At 45.7% G+C, this 14,360-nt stretch overlaps 1 protein-coding gene across 1 annotated transcript in view; it reads right to left on the bottom strand.

Annotated features, from left to right (window-relative positions):
• The window catches only part of NEMP1 (nuclear envelope integral membrane protein 1), a 323,363-nt gene that overhangs the window by 224,228 nt on the left and 84,775 nt on the right, over positions 1 to 14,360 (bottom strand). Inside the window, exon 2 of the mRNA XM_078689000.1 lies at positions 856 to 977. Within this exon, the coding sequence (XP_078545126.1) occupies positions 856 to 977 (122 nt within the window). The remainder of the gene's footprint in view (positions 1 to 855; positions 978 to 14,360) is intronic.

The raw sequence follows: 14,360 nt of genomic DNA, 5'->3' as shown, positions 1-14,360 counted from the left end.
TAAGTATTTTCTTTAGTAATACCAAAACTATATAAAATTACAAAAAGCACTCTTTCTGGACCAAGATCTGGCTTTCTGCCAAATTTGGGGCATTTCCGTTTAGTCATTCAGGTTGTAGTGGTGTCTAAAATCACTGAGAAATTGCATGAGGAAAATGCATTTTGGGACACCCTCGCCCCTTTTTCTCAGCCCTCGCTTGACGAATCACTACGAAGCTTTCCAGACAGCAACTGAAGTGACTAGCTCTCTAGCTGTGAACCTTTCGTGAAGATTCGTCAAACTGCACCAAAGTTACTAGCAAAACAAAAAATACTTTTCATATGGAAACTAGGTTCCAACTATAACTACCTACTGCCAACCACCAGGAGATAGACATTAAAAATCCATTAAAATCAAAGCATCTTAGCGGATGCCTGATCTAAAGAGTTGGGAGCACAGCAAAACCCAGTGCTCTCCCAGCCTGGTACATACTTAATAAAGACCTGATCTATGGCATCCTCACATCCCGTGCTCTGTGACGTGATTAGATCAGCGCAACAAGAAAAAGCAACATACACCATTAGAGACTCCACTGCTGTTCCAACATAATTTGCTAAAAAAAGCGATAGTGTCTCCCAAAGGTGCCCAAGAATTACATTTTCCCCAAAAGAAGAGTAGTTTCCTATTCATTTCCAAATGTAATGTAGACTTTACATGCAATGTTATTAAAGAAGAAACAAGAGTCAAAATTCCTCTAAAAAATGCTTTCTGGGGATTATTTGGATTCCCTTGGATTCCTTCATGGTATAACATCTATGGTAAAGTTCATACTGGTTAGAGAACAACAAAGAGAACTTTCACCCACATTTACCTTACCTGCATCTTGGTCCATATGTCATTCCACTTTGGTAGAAATGTCTTCTTGTAACAAAAATATTGCGATTCATTCCTGCTATACATTCGGCCTTCACGCAACTGTATCACTTTATTCTGACTTTCTATAAATAAAAGAATGGATTAGACAAACTTATAATCATGTCCTCTAATGCAATCATCAATTCACTATAAATTTGTAGGTGAAACTTTTAATTTTTTACTTTTTTCTTCATTCTAACTTCAGAATGCTTTTACTTGGGCACCTAGAAGCGAACGTTATGTATCTCTGTGTAAAAGAAAACAAGTGCAACCAGAGAACTCCAGCAATGGATGCAAGGTTATGTTAAGTCGACTTCAATAGTGTTTTAAACACCCTTAAACTGAATCTGAGCGATGTGCACTCAGTTGGACTAACAGAGTAGAATTACAATCAGACGCCGATGGACTTTAGGAAAATGGCACCGGTAAGACCAACAGGGCGTTGGAAGGCAGACTTTACTTTGATTATTTATATAGTGCCTTATTCCACCAAATGTCCCCCCCCCAAAAAAGTATCGAAGGAGGCAGAAAAACAATTGCTCAGAAAGGATTGTAAAACTAAAGGATTACAGTATTATTACACCAACCTCTGCTTCACAGTCTTGATTGGAAGTCCTTGATAAATGGAGTCTGTTCGGAACTAGAGATGCTAAGTACTTTGCACCAAACTCTACTCTAGTTATGTGCACACAACTGGAGTCCTGGCCAAAAAGCAGACAGCCTCACCTACACATGGAAGAACGTCCTAGCGAAACACACCAACATAATTATGGGTGTGAACTTCTAGTGGAAAGTATGCAACAGATTATGAGAGCACAAATAATCTAAAAAAGCATAGTTATAAAATTCTCTGAATTAACTAAACACCGTTGACTTGTTAATCACGGTTAATCACTTGAGTATTTCACTCTAAAGAGAGCACCGAGCAGGTTTATTTTGCACCAATATTCATGGCGCAGTCATGGGTCTCGAGAATGTTTTTCATAAGCTCCTTTGAATAAATGTTATTCACCACTTGGTTCTTTGCATCTAAAGTACTGTTACTAGGGACCATTCTGCTTTTGTTGTAGATATTACCCCAGGTTCCAAGTGATCATTGGGTCTCCCTTATTGCAATATTATTAACAATATTCTTTAGCATCGGCAGGTTACCTCGTAACCGCTAAGTGTTGTACGGACGCGAGACAGACAGACACACACATTGACACACACACACACAGCTTGCGCAGACGTCAGTTTCTTTCTGTACTCCATCCGTGCCAACAGAGGTGGAGACTTAAGAAAGCATCATTAAAAACTTTGTGTGTGCAGACTTTTAGCATTGGATTATTATCTACTGATTTTATGAGCCCACATCAAAGAACAAGAAAGTAGGAGGGCAGATGGGGAATCTGCGGTTTGATAGCCTCCATTAGAAAAGGAGTTACTGAAGATAAGTAACTTCTGATACAGACTTCTAACTGCAGAATCCTCACCTTTTGACTAGATACCAAAGCAGTACCTTCCAGGTGTTAGGTCTGTGGAATGGCTCAAACCAGGAAGTATTACAGAACAAGTCGGTCTGAGTGCCCGTTACACTGGTCCAGGTGTCCAGGTAATAGTGCTTGGTGAACATGTGGAAAGAGCCCATGTAGCAGCCTAACAAATATCCAAGACTGGCACACCACATAATAGCGCAGTAGTAGCAGCCTTCGCTCTAGTAGAGCAGGCACAAACAGATCTTGATACATCATACAATCAATCAATCTAGAGATGGTTCTCTTTTGAACTGCTGTACCAGTTTTTTACTGATAAAAAGTTGTTCACCTTGTCGGAATTTCCTGGTTCTCTAGGTAAAAGCAGAGTCCTTTTAGGATAAAGGCAATGTAGTCACTCTTGCTCCTTTGAGGGATGAGGCAGTTCAGAAGTTGACAAAGTGATTGGCTGTCCTAAATAAAATGGCGTATCTACCTCAGAGAGGAATGCTACCCTCGTTCTATAGACCAATTACTCAGGAAAGAAGGAATCATAAGGAGCCACCGATGACAAAGTCTGAATTTCACTCACTCGCCATGCCACCGTAATGGCTAGAAGGAACACAGTCTTCAGAGTCACAAATCAAAGAAAACTGTGCATAGGCTAAACAAGCAAGCATATTTTGTAGGTTAAATCAAAATGCAAATCACACTGTGGCATTATAAATAAGACATAAGCAAGCTTATGGATCAACCCCTCCAGGAAAAGAGTCCGGCTATTTAACGCGAAATGGCCGATCAGACAAACCTAACAAGGAAGGAAGGCCTGCTAAATGACCATTAACTGTAGGCTACAGCTAGATCTTGAAGGACCAATGAAAAACCGAATAACAAATATCAGACGAGGAAACTTGGAAGGGTTGAATACGACAGGAGGAATATTACACCACACACTTCTCCCAGCGCCCACTATAAACAGTCTTTGTGGAAGTATGCCTGGCTGCCAGGATTACACCAATCACTTCAGGAAGCAAACTGTATGGTATCAGTTGCTGCAGCTCAATCTCCAAGCATGGAGGCATAGGTTGTGCAGATTCGGATAAAAGACCTGGTCCTGCTACTGAGACAGAAGATCCTACCAAAGGGGCAGCTGGATTGTAGCATCGAAGCTCATGGCCACAAGTTCCAGGTACCACACTCTCCTCGCCCACTGTGGCACCACTAACATTACTTGGGCCTGGCCTCCATATTTTTTTGAGTGTTCTGGGCAGCAGAGGTAAGGCAGATAGTCTTATATGAGTCCCAAACACCAATGCAGGTGAAAAGCATCTCCTGGGAAGGATTGCCTTGGGTACTCCAATGAGCAGAACTATGGACACTGCCCTCGCTCTGCAGCATAGGATAGATCGAGCCAGGGCTCTCCCATTGCTGGAAGATGTCCTGTGCCATCTCGGAATGTAAATGTTATTTGGGACCCGCTAGTTTGTCCGCCCAAGACCTTTAAAGATCCAGGTCCGGTGTTTTACAATCAGAGATATGCCCTGATCTCTCAGCCTGTTCCAAAGACGGGGAGGTCCCTGAACATTGTTTACTTACACCACAACCACGCCCCCTAAACGACTGAGTGGTCTGCTACAATTAAAGCATGTATCCCCTCGGACTCTAATGGTAGACTCTTCCAAAACCTTGAAAGGTATGTTGTTGCTGTGGAAGCTGGAGGCACTAAACCTAAGGTGTGGGCAGTGACCATTCTGTTTTACATTATCAAGGGCTGTGTCTGGCTTCTCTCCGAATTATCTATAGTCACCAAAAAGGCATATCCACTAACAAATGCCGAACATCCGTACAATATCCAATTGAGCAGATTCACACAAGGCACCAAATAACCACACTTGCTCCTAACGCTATTCCCAAACAATCTGCTGTATCTATACCTGACTTAGAAGAGAATATTGCTGCATTTCGTACATCAGCGAATTAACGTTGCAATATTTTGCAAGTATCCTCCAGAACCGCAGACAACACTTCTGATACTCTTAACCCTTAAAGCATGGGAATAGCTCCCTAAAATTTAAGTATTAACCTGATCCTAGGGTCAAACTAGTTAAAGGGAACACCTTCTTTGCATAAGCTACCATCTTTTGTTAGACTCCCTGGGATTAGTAAAACTAGTTAAAAGCTTATACTATTACAAAAACTAATCACTGGCTTAGACACACTGAACCTACATCAGAACGTCCACACACATAACTGGAAACCTCCTAGATGCAGTTTTTGCAAATCCAGAACTAGTTACCTTTCAGAGGATTGCTTCAGTCACATGGTCAGACCACCCTCTGGTAGCTTTCCAACAGAAATCAACACACCAAAGGCCGCCTTGCATGCATCCACCTATCAACCGTGGAACAAACTCAATTTTGAATACCTAGAAAAACACAGCATCCAACACAGATCTCGATACAATAAATTCCTTTAAAAAACGGAGTGGCTCCAAGAAACTTTTGATATCTTAATACCACTAAGAACAACAAAACAGGACTAAAGAAAACAAACACCTTGAAAGAAGGCAGAACTATAAAAGATAAAACAAATTGCAACACATTTGACTAAAAACAAATAGCACTCAAGACAAATTTCACCTAAATAAAGTTAACAGAATATACAAGTCAAACAAAAAAAGTTAAAAAGTTACTATGGAGTCAGAATTCATAATGTTAAATATGCAAATAAAGAATTTTATAAAATTCTCAACGAATTACGTAAACCTAAATGCACCGAAGGACGGCATCCCATTACTCAAGAATTTAGTGACAAACTGGCAAATCATTACACAACAAAAGCAGACAAGTTATACTCCTATTTAAAACAACGGAAAACCACCAGCACCAACCCATCTCCCGGGGTAGGCTAGCCCAGCCTCTGCATTCCTTCAAACAACTATCACAAAGTGAATTTATGGATCTTGTCAAAGCAAGCAGGTCAACTGGCTGCTCTTCTGACCTTTGCCCACCACAAATCAAGAACATTATTTTAAAAATACCTCTGCTGGCGCACCAGTAAGAGGAATCATCAATTCTTTCATTACAGGAATCTTTCCGGAATACTTTAAAAAGGAATACCTACAGCCATTATTAACAAGCATTAGAAATGCAATCGGGCTCGGATTTATTTGAGTTTGAGCTAATGGCATTGTAAATGCCAATGTATTGTTGCTATGTGTTATGGAGTGTGTTCATGTGGTGTGTACTGCCAGTGATCTCCTTGTGAGTGTGAGAATATTGCACCGTTACTGCCTGTGATGTCCTTCTTGTGGTTGGGAGAAGCTTGCACCTCAGCTGCCTGTGGTCTCCTTGTGAGTGTAAGAAGCTTGCACAGCTGCTGCCTGTGATGTCCTTCTTGTGAGTGTGAGAAGCTTGCACCGCTGCTGCCTGTGGTCTCCTTGTGAGTGTAAGAAGCTTGCACTGCTGCTGCCTGTGATGTCGTTCTTGTGAGTGTGAGAAGCTTGCACCGCTGCGGCTTGTGACATCCTTCTTGTGAGTGTGAGAAGCTTGCACCGCTGCTGCCAGTGGTCTCCTTGTGAATGTAAGAAGCTTGCACTGCTGCTGCCTGTGATGTCCTTCTTGTGAGTGTGAGAAGCTTGCACCGCTGCGGTTTGTGATGTCCTTCTTGTGAGTGTGAGTGTGAGAAGCTTGCAACTCAGCTGCCTGTGGTCTCCTTGTGAGTGTAAGAAGCTTGCACAGCTGCTGCCTGTGATGTCCTACTCACTACTCTACTCACTACTCTGCACTCACTACTCTGCACTCACTACTCTGCACTCACTACTCTGCACTCACTACTCTGCACTCACTACTCTGCACTCACTACTCTGCACTCACTACTCTGCACTCACTACTCACTACTCACTTCACTACTCTGCACTCACTACTCACTACTCACTTCACTACTCTGCACTCACTACTCACTACTCACTACTCTGCACTCACTACTCTGCACTCACTACTCTGCACTCACTACTCTGCACTCACTACTCTGCACTCACTACTCACTACTCACTACTCACTTCACTACTCTGCACTCACTACTCTGCACTCACTACTCTGCACTCACTACTCTGCACTCACTACTCTGCACTCACTACTCTGCACTCTCTCTACTCTCTCTACTCACTACACTACTCACCACTCAACTCTCTCTACTCTGCACTCACTACTCAACTCTCTCTACTCTGCAGAGTAGTGAGTAGTGAGTAGAGAGTGCAGAGTAGAGAGTGCAGAGTAGAGAGTGCAGAGTAGTGAGTGCACTCTCTACTCTGCACTCTCTACTCTGCACTCTCTACTCTGCACTCTCTACTCTGCACTCTCTACTCTGCACTCTCTACTCTGCACTCTCTACTCTGCACTCTCTACTCTGCACTCTCTACTCTGCACTCTCTACTCTGCACTCTCTACTCTGCACTCTCTACTCTGCACTCTCTACTCTGCACTCTCTACTCTGCACTCTCTACTCTGCACTCTCTACTCTGCACTCTCTACTCTGCACTCACTACTCTGCACTCACTACTCTGCACTCACTACTCTGCACTCACTACTCTGCACTCACTACTCTGCACTCACTACTCTGCACTCACTCTACTCTCTCTACTCACTACACTACTCACCACTCAACTCTCTCTACTCTGCACTCACTACTCAACTCTCTCTACTCTGCAGAGTAGAGAGTGCAGAGTAGAGTAGTGAGTAGTGAGTAGTGAGTAGTGAGTAGAGAGTGCAGAGTAGTGAGTAGAGAGTGCAGAGTAGTGAGTAGAGAGTGCAGAGTAGTGAGTAGAGAGTGCAGAGTAGTGAGTAGAGAGTGCAGAGTAGTGAGTAGAGAGTGCAGAGTAGTGAGTAGAGAGTGCAGAGTAGAGAGTGCAGAGTAGTGAGTGCAGAGTAGTGAGTGCAGAGTAGTGAGTGCAGAGTAGTGAGTGCAGAGTAGTGAGTGCAGAGTAGTGAGTGCAGAGTAGTGAGTGCACTCACTACTCTGCACTCACTACTCTGCACTCACTACTCACTTCACTACTCTGCACTCACTACTCACTACTCACTACTCTGCACTCTCTACTCTGCACTCTCTACTCACTACTCTGCACTCACTACTCTGCACTCACTACTCTGCACTCTCTCTACTCTCTCTACTCACTACACTACTCACCACTCAACTCTCTCTACTCTGCACTCACTACTCAACTCTCTCTACTCTGCAGAGTAGTGAGTAGTGAGTAGAGAGTGCAGAGTAGTGAGTGCAGAGTAGTGAGTGCACTCACTACTCTGCACTCTCTACTCTGCACTCTCTACTCTGCACTCTCTACTCACTACTCACTACTCACTACTCTACTCTGCACTCACTACTCTGCAGAGTAGAGAGAGTTGAGTAGTGAGTGCAGAGTAGAGAGAGTTGAGTGGTGAGTAGTGTAGTGAGTAGAGAGAGTAGTGAGTAGAGAGAGTGCAGGGTAGTGAGTGCAGAGTAGTGAGTGCAGAGTAGTGAGTGCAGAGTAGTGAGTGCAGAGTAGTGAGTGCAGAGTAGTGAGTGCAGAGTAGTGAAGTGAGTGCAGAGTAGTGAGTGCAGAGTAGTGAGTGCAGAGTAGTGAGTGCAGAGTAGTGAGTGCAGAGTAGTGAGTGCAGAGTAGTGAGTGCAGAGTAGTGAGTGCAGAGTAGTGAGTAGTGAGTGCAGAGTAGTGAAGTGAGTAGTGAGTGCAGAGTAGTGAAGTGAGTAGTGAGTAGTGAGTGCAGAGTAGTGAGTGCAGAGTAGTGAGTGCAGAGTAGTGAGTGCAGAGTAGTGAGTGCAGAGTAGTGAGTGCAGAGTAGTGAGTGCAGAGTAGTGAGTGCAGAGTAGTGAGTGCAGAGTAGTGAGTGCAGAGTAGTGAGTAGTGAGTAGTGAGTAGTGAGTGCAGAGTAGTGAAGTGAGTAGTGAGTAGTGAGTGCAGAGTAGTGAAGTGAGTGCAGAGTAGTGAGTGCAGAGTAGTGAGTGCAGAGTAGTGAGTGCAGAGTAGTGAGTGCAGAGTAGTGAGTGCAGAGTAGTGAGTGCAGAGTAGTGAGTGCAGAGTAGTGAGTGCAGAGTAGTGAGTGCAGAGTAGTGAGTGCAGAGTAGTGAGTGCAGAGTAGTGAGTGCAGAGTAGTGAAGTGAGTAGTGAGTAGTGAGTGCAGAGTAGTGAGTGCAGAGTAGTGAAGTGAGTAGTGAGTAGTGAGTGCAGAGTAGTGTGCAGAGTAGTGAGTGCAGAGTAGTGTGCAGAGTAGTGAGTAGTGAGTAGTGAGTGCAGAGTAGTGAAGTGAGTAGTGAGTGCAGAGTAGTGAGTGCAGAGTAGTGAGTGCAGAGTAGTGAGTGCAGAGTAGTGAGTGCACTCACTACTCTGCACTCTCTACTCTGCACTCTCTACTCTGCACTCTCTACTCTGCACTCTCTACTCTGCACTCTCTACTCTGCACTCTCTACTCTGCACTCTCTACTCTGCACTCTCTACTCACTACTCTGCACTCTCTACTCACTACTCTGCACTCTCTACTCACTACTCTGCACTCTCTACTCACTACTCTGCACTCTCTACTCACTACTCTGCACTCTCTACTCACTACTCTGCACTCTCTACTCACTACTCTGCACTCTCTACTCACTACTCACTACTCTACTCTGCACTCTCTACTCTGCAGAGTAGAGAGAGTTGAGTAGAGTAGTGAGTAGTGAGTAGAGAGTGCAGAGTAGTGAGTAGAGAGTGCAGAGTAGTGAGTAGAGAGTGCAGAGTAGTGAGTAGAGAGTGCAGAGTAGTGAGTAGAGAGTGCAGAGTAGTGAGTAGAGAGTGCAGAGTAGAGAGTGCAGAGTAGAGAGTGCAGAGTAGAGAGTGCAGAGTAGAGAGTGCAGAGTAGAGAGTGCAGAGTAGAGAGTGCAGAGTAGAGAGTGCAGAGTAGAGAGTGCAGAGTAGAGAGTGCAGAGTAGAGAGTGCAGAGTAGAGAGTGCAGAGTAGAGAGTGCAGAGTAGAGAGTGCAGAGTAGTGAGTGCAGAGTAGTGAGTGCAGAGTAGTGAGTGCAGAGTAGTGAGTGCAGAGTAGTGAGTGCAGAGTAGTGAGTGCAGAGTAGTGAGTGCACTCACTACTCTGCACTCACTACTCACTACTCACTACTCTGCACTCACTACTCACTACTCACTTCACTACTCACTACTCACTTCACTACTCTGCACTCACTACTCACTACTCACTTCACTACTCTGCACTCACTACTCACTACTCACTTCACTACTCTGCACTCACTACTCTGCACTCACTACTCACTACTCACTACTCTGCACTCACTACTCTGCACTCACTACTCTGCACTCACTACTCTGCACTCACTACTCTGCACTCACTACTCTGCACTCACTACTCTGCACTCACTACTCTGCACTCACTACTCTGCACTCACTACTCTGCACTCACTACTCTGCACTCACTACTCTGCACTCACTACTCTGCACTCACTACTCTGCACTCACTACTCTGCACTCACTACTCTGCACTCACTTCACTACTCTGCACTCACTACTCACTACTCACTTCACTACTCTGCACTCACTACTCACTACTCACTACTCACTACTCACTACTCTGCACTCACTACTCTGCACTCACTTCACTACTCTGCACTCACTACTCACTACTCACTTCACTACTCTGCACTCACTACTCACTACTCACTACTCACTACTCACTACTCTGCACTCACTACTCTGCACTCACTACTCTGCACTCACTACTCACTACTCACTACTCACTTCACTACTCTGCACTCACTACTCACTACTCACTTCACTACTCTGCACTCACTACTCTGCACTCACTACTCTGCACTCACTACTCTGCACTCACTACTCTGCACTCACTACTCTGCACTCACTACTCTGCACTCACTACTCTGCACTCACTACTCTGCACTCACTACTCTGCACTCACTACTCTGCACTCACTACTCTGCACTCACTACTCTGCACTCACTACTCTGCACTCACTACTCTGCACTCACTACTCTGCACTCACTACTCTGCACTCACTACTCACTACTCACTTCACTACTCTGCACTCACTACTCACTACTCACTTCACTACTCTGCACTCACTACTCACTTCACTACTCTGCACTCACTACTCTGCACTCACTACTCTGCACTCACTACTCTGCACTCACTACTCTGCACTCACTACTCTGCACTCACTTCACTACTCTGCACTCACTACTCTGCACTCACTTCACTACTCTGCACTCACTACTCTGCACTCACTACTCTGCACTCACTACTCTGCACTCACTACTCTGCACTCACTACTCTGCACTCACTTCACTACTCTGCACTCACTACTCTGCACTCACTACTCTGCACTCACTACTCTGCACTCACTACTCTGCACTCACTACTCTGCACTCACTACTCTGCACTCACTACTCTGCACTCACTACTCTGCACTCACTACTCTGCACTCACTACTCTGCACTCTCTCTACTCACTACTCTCTCTACTCACTACACTACTCACCACTCAACTCTCTCTACTCTGCACTCACTACTCAACTCTCTCTACTCTGCAGAGTAGTGAGTGCAGAGTAGAGTAGTGAGTAGTGAGTAGAGAGTGCAGAGTAGAGAGTGCAGAGTAGAGAGTGCAGAGTAGAGAGTGCAGAGTAGAGAGTGCAGAGTAGAGAGTGCAGAGTAGAGAGTGCAGAGTAGTGAGTGCACTCACTACTCTGCACTCACTACTCTGCACTCACCACTCACTACTCTGCACTCACCACTCACTACTCTGCACTCACCACTCACTACTCTGCACTCACCACTCACTACTCTGCACTCACCACTCACTACTCTGCACTCACCACTCACTACTCTGCACTCACCACTCACTACTCTGCACTCACCACTCACTACTCTGCACTCACCACTCACTACTCTGCACTCACCACTCACTACTCTGCACTCTACTCTCTACTCTCTACTCTCTACTCTCTACTCTCTACTCTCTACTCTCTACTCTCTACTCTCTACTCTCTACTCTCTACTCTCTACTCCACACTCACTACTCCACACTCACTACTCCACACTCACTACTCCACACTCACTACTCCACACTCACTACTCCACACTCACTACTCCACACTCACTACTCCGCACTCACTACTCTGCACTCACTACTCTGCACTCACTACTCTGCACTCACTACTCTGCACTCACTACTCTGCACTCACTACTCTGCACTCACTACTCTGCACTCACTACTCTGCACTCACTACTCTGCACTCACTACTCTGCACTCACTACTCTGCACTCACTACTCTGCACTCACTACTCTGCACTCACTACTCTGCACTCTCTCTACTCTCTCTACTCACTACACTACTCACCACTCAACTCTCTCTACTCTGCACTCACTACTCAACTCTCTCTACTCTGCAGAGTAGAGAGTGCAGAGTAGAGTAGTGAGTAGTGAGTAGTGAGTAGTGAGTAGAGAGTGCAGAGTAGTGAGTAGAGAGTGCAGAGTAGTGAGTAGAGAGTGCAGAGTAGTGAGTAGAGAGTGCAGAGTAGAGAGTGCAGAGTAGTGAGTGCAGAGTAGTGAGTGCAGAGTAGTGAGTGCAGAGTAGTGAGTGCAGAGTAGTGAGTGCAGAGTAGTGAGTGCAGAGTAGTGAGTGCACTCACTACTCTGCACTCACTACTCTGCACTCACTACTCACTTCACTACTCTGCACTCACTACTCACTACTCACTACTCTGCACTCTCTACTCTGCACTCTCTACTCACTACTCTGCACTCACTACTCTGCACTCACTACTCTGCACTCTCTCTACTCTCTCTACTCACTACACTACTCACCACTCAACTCTCTCTACTCTGCACTCACTACTCAACTCTCTCTACTCTGCAGAGTAGTGAGTAGTGAGTAGAGAGTGCAGAGTAGTGAGTGCAGAGTAGTGAGTGCACTCACTACTCTGCACTCTCTACTCTGCACTCTCTACTCTGCACTCTCTACTCACTACTCACTACTCACTACTCTACTCAACTCTCTCTACTCTGCAGAGTAGTGAGTGCAGAGTAGAGTAGTGAGTAGTGAGTAGTGAGTAGAGAGTGCAGAGTAGAGAGTGCAGAGTAGAGAGTGCAGAGTAGTGAGTGCACTCACTACTCTGCACTCACTACTCTGCACTCTCTACTCACTACTCACTACTCTGCAGAGTAGAGAGAGTTGAGTAGTGAGTGCAGAGTAGAGAGAGTTGAGTGGTGAGTAGTGTAGTGAGTAGAGAGAGTAGAGAGAGTGCAGAGTAGTGAGTGCAGAGTAGTGAGTAGAGAGTGCAGAGTAGTGAGTAGAGAGTGCAGAGTAGTGAGTAGAGAGTGCAGAGTAGAGAGTGCAGAGTAGAGAGTGCAGAGTAGAGAGTGCAGAGTAGAGAGTGCAGAGTAGAGAGTGCAGAGTAGAGAGTGCAGAGTAGAGAGTGCAGAGTAGAGAGTGCAGAGTAGAGAGTGCAGAGTAGAGAGTGCAGAGTAGAGAGTGCAGAGTAGTGAGTGCAGAGTAGTGAGTGCACTCACTACTCTGCACTCACTACTCTGCACTCACTACTCACTACTCACTACTCTGCACTCACTACTCACTACTCACTTCACTACTCTGCACTCACTACTCACTACTCACTTAACTACTCTGCACTCACTACTCACTACTCACTTCACTACTCTGCACTCACTACTCACTTCACTACTCTGCACTCACTACTCTGCACTCACCTCTCCGCTCTCTACTCTCCACTCTCTACTCTCTACTCTCTACTCTCTACTCTCTACTCTCTACTCTCTACTCTCTACTCTCTACTCTCTACTCTCTACTCTCTACTCTCTACTCCGCACTCACTACTCCGCACTCACTACTCCGCACTCACTACTCCGCACTCACTACTCCGCACTCACTACTCCGCACTCACTACTCCGCACTCACTACTCCGCACTCACTACTCCGCACTCACTACTCCGCACTCACTACTCCGCACTCACTACTCTGCACTCACTACTCTGCACTCACTACTCTGCACTCACTACTCTGCACTCACTACTCTGCACTCACTACTCTGCACTCACTACTCTGCACTCACTACTCTGCACTCACTACTCTGCACTCACTACTCTGCACTCACTACTCTGCACTCACTACTCTGCACTCACTACTCTGCACTCACTACTCTGCACTCACTACTCTGCACTCACTACTCTGCACTCACTACTCTGCACTCACTACTCACTTCACTACTCTGCACTCACTACTCACTACTCACTACTCTGCACTCACTACTCACTTCACTACTCTGCACTCACTACTCACTTCACTACTCTGCACTCACTACTCACTACTCACTACTCACTACTCTGCACTCACTACTCTCTACTCACTACTCTGCACTCACTACTCTGCACTCACTACTCTGCACTCACTACTCTGCACTCACTACTCTGCACTCACTACTCTGCACTCACTACTCTGCACTCACTACTCACTACTCACTTCACTACTCTGCACTCACTACTCACTACTCACTTCACTACTCTGCACTCACTACTCACTACTCACTTCACTACTCTGCACTCACTACTCTGCACTCACTACTCTGCACTCACTACTCTGCACTCACTACTCTGCACTCACTACTCTGCACTCACTACTCTGCACTCACTACTCTGCACTCTCTCTACTCACTACTCTCTCTACTCACTACACTACTCACCACTCAACTCTCTCTACTCTGCACTCACTACTCAACTCTCTCTACTCTGCAGAGTAGTGAGTGCAGAGTAGAGTAGTGAGTAGTGAGTAGTGAGTAGAGAGTGCAGAGTAGAGAGTGCAGAGTAGTGAGTGCACTCACTACTCTGCACTCACTACTCTGCACTCACCACTCACTACTCTGCACTCACCACTCACTACTCTGCACTCACCACTCACTACTCTGCACTCACCACTCACTACTCTGCACTCACCACTCACTACTC

This window comes from Lissotriton helveticus, chromosome 1_1, assembly GCF_964261635.1.
Source record: "Lissotriton helveticus chromosome 1_1, aLisHel1.1, whole genome shotgun sequence".
Classification (NCBI taxonomy): Eukaryota; Metazoa; Chordata; class Amphibia; order Caudata; family Salamandridae; genus Lissotriton; species Lissotriton helveticus.
Note: the sequence above shows the minus strand (reverse complement) of the source record. Positions and strands in the feature narration are given on the sequence as shown.